Here is a 2,500-nt window from a genome sequence, read left to right as displayed (position 1 = left end):
TGAATCACTCCCCCGCTGCGTTCTTCTCCCCCACTCACACGCGTGATGTTTCTTTTCTCTCTCCTGTGTCACTGGGGCCGGATTTAGATCCTCTCCCGCAGCTCTGTGCTCTATCAGCCCTGCGGAGGGAGGCGAAACAAGCGCACCCCCCGCCAGGGCCGGTTGACCCGGCCTCTCTCCTCCAGTGGTGCTGCGGTGTGACTCAGCAGAGGCCGGACTGGTCCGGTCAGGAGCCGGAGGACGCATCCGATTTGATACACAAACAGACGCGCCGTCCGGTCGCTGGATGATGTCACTACGACAGCTCTCTGCGCTCTCGGAGATCATGGCACTCACACACACACACACACACACACACACACACACACACACACACACACACACACACACACACACACACACACACACACACACACACACACAGAGTTAATGTGATCGTATCAACATTGTCCATTTCGCCGTACTGGACCGTAGGAGCAGAACGAACCCAACGCCGACGCCGTCTCGTCCGCTAGGCCCCGCCAGACACGGTTACCATGGCAACAGCCCGGCAGCCGTTCGTACCTGCGCTCCGTCTTTCGTACCTGCACTTTATTTTTAGCCGTTGTTTGTCTCTCACTTTATCGCTGCGGATAAATAAACAACATGAACCATCCAGCTGGTTGGTTACCAAGGACCGTGGTGTTGAGGGGTCACCAAAGAGTTAAATGGCTGGTTTGGCCAGTGTGGTTAGTCGTGTGGGGAGAGGACACAGAGACACCTGAGTAGAGCATTTTTATTCATGTTTATATTCAGAGGCCAATCAAAGCCCTGCTGGTTCTTCCTTATAAACATAAACATATCGTCACGGAAAACTGACAGACAGATATTTAAATATGATGACGGTGTAACAGTAAATTCCAGAGGTGCAAAATCCGGCTTCAGAAAGTAAAAATACCAGCCATGTAGTATTGTTGTACTCCACCCATGCGCTGAACCGGCTGATTCCACAATAAGTCGACTAATAAGATGGAGCGAACGCAAAGATAGTATATTTACTTTCTGAAGTCGGGTTTTATGGCCCTGGTAAATTCACAGAGCATGTTTAGGTAACCTCTCTAAAATCTACACATGCATAAACCCCTCTGGAATCTCATGTCTGGTCTGTGAGTCTAAAACAAGATGCTATATCATACTACACATATATATCAGATATCAACATACCGTTACAACACATTATCAGTAGAAAAGGGTCAACCATACAAATGAACCATGTACTGTACACACAGTAAATAAACACAATACATAAGAATGATAAAAATACACATTTTATATCTGATTGTCCAGACAAGTAGAGAGAGAGGTTGGAGGAGGGAGTCTGGATAATCTCTGGCAACACACACCCTCCCCCCCCCCCTCTCTCTCTCTCTCTCTCTCTCTCTCTCTCTCTCTCTCACACACACACACACACAAACAGCAGCCAACACACCTATGGTCTGTACAGATAGTGAGTAGGAGAGTAGGGTGCAGTAGAAGGAGGAGAGGTTGTTCTATCTCACACTGGGGTTTAGCTACACGTAAAAAAAACAAACCTGGGAATGTATCTCAGCCAACAGCAATGAAGAAAGAGAAGGGTTTGTACAAAAAGTCTTACGTCAACTTTGACTGATCGATTGAAAAGTGAGTAAGAGAAAGTTAAGAGACCAAGAGTCAGTCTGTCTGTCTGTCTGTCTGTCTGTCTGTCTGTCTGTCTGTCTGTCTGTCTGTCTGTCTGTCTGTCTGTCCACAGTGGTGCTACATCATCAAATTGAGGGGTGGACAGGGAGAGGGAGAGGAGGAGGGAGAGGAGGAGGGAGAGGGAGAGAAGGAGGGAGAGGAGGAGGGAGAGGGAGAGGAGGGGGGAGAGAGGGGAATAACGGGGGAGAGGAGGGGGAGGAGGAGAAACGAGGGAGAGTTAGAGTCTAGCGGTGGTGCTCAAGGAGATCTTCAGCAGGACGTCAGCAGTCGGGGCTGCAGCCAGCAGCGCCCTCTACTGGTACCATGTGGCCGTTTCATTGTCATGTGACTTCAGCGAATGTGATGGGGTTCTGGGGGGAATGAGAAATTAAAGAGTATATTATTCATAATTATATTAACATTTACATTAATTGATCTCAGTACTTGACAGAGTTGAAATGCAAGACTGACCAATCAGGGCCCAGCTGATTAGCCTTAGAGCTATACGCCTGGAAGCTATTATCTGTGAAATCCTGTATAAGACCCTGTATAGGATCATGCATAAAAGCCTGTATAAAAGCCTGTATGAGAGCCTGTATGAGAGCCTGTATGAGAGCCTGTATGAGAGCCTGTATAAAAGCCTGTATGAGAGCCTGTATAAAAGCCTGTATAAAAGCCTGTATGAGAGCCTGTATGAGAGCCTGTATGAGAGCCTGTAGGAGAGCCTGTATGAGAGCCTGTATGAGAGCCTGTATAAAAGCCTGTAGGAGAGCCTGTATGAGAGCCTGTATAAAAGCCTGTATAA

General features: G+C 48.0%; 1 protein-coding gene across 1 annotated transcript in view; it reads right to left on the bottom strand.

Annotated features, from left to right (window-relative positions):
• Nucleotides 1–2,036: 2,036 nt before the first annotated feature.
• plppr5a (phospholipid phosphatase related 5a) overlaps nt 2,037–2,500 on the bottom strand; it is a gene marked incomplete at both ends in the record, with an annotated part of 11,689 nt that continues 11,225 nt past the window's right edge. Inside the window, one exon of the mRNA XM_084446669.1 lies at nt 2,037–2,066. Coding sequence (XP_084302795.1) covers nt 2,037–2,066 — 30 coding nt within the window. The remainder of the gene's footprint in view (nt 2,067–2,500) is intronic.

The sequence above is a fragment of the Borostomias antarcticus genome (assembly GCF_949987555.1).
Source record: "Borostomias antarcticus genome assembly, chromosome: 12".
In the NCBI taxonomy this organism is placed as follows: Eukaryota; Metazoa; Chordata; class Actinopteri; order Stomiiformes; family Stomiidae; genus Borostomias; species Borostomias antarcticus.
Note: the sequence above shows the minus strand (reverse complement) of the source record. Positions and strands in the feature narration are given on the sequence as shown.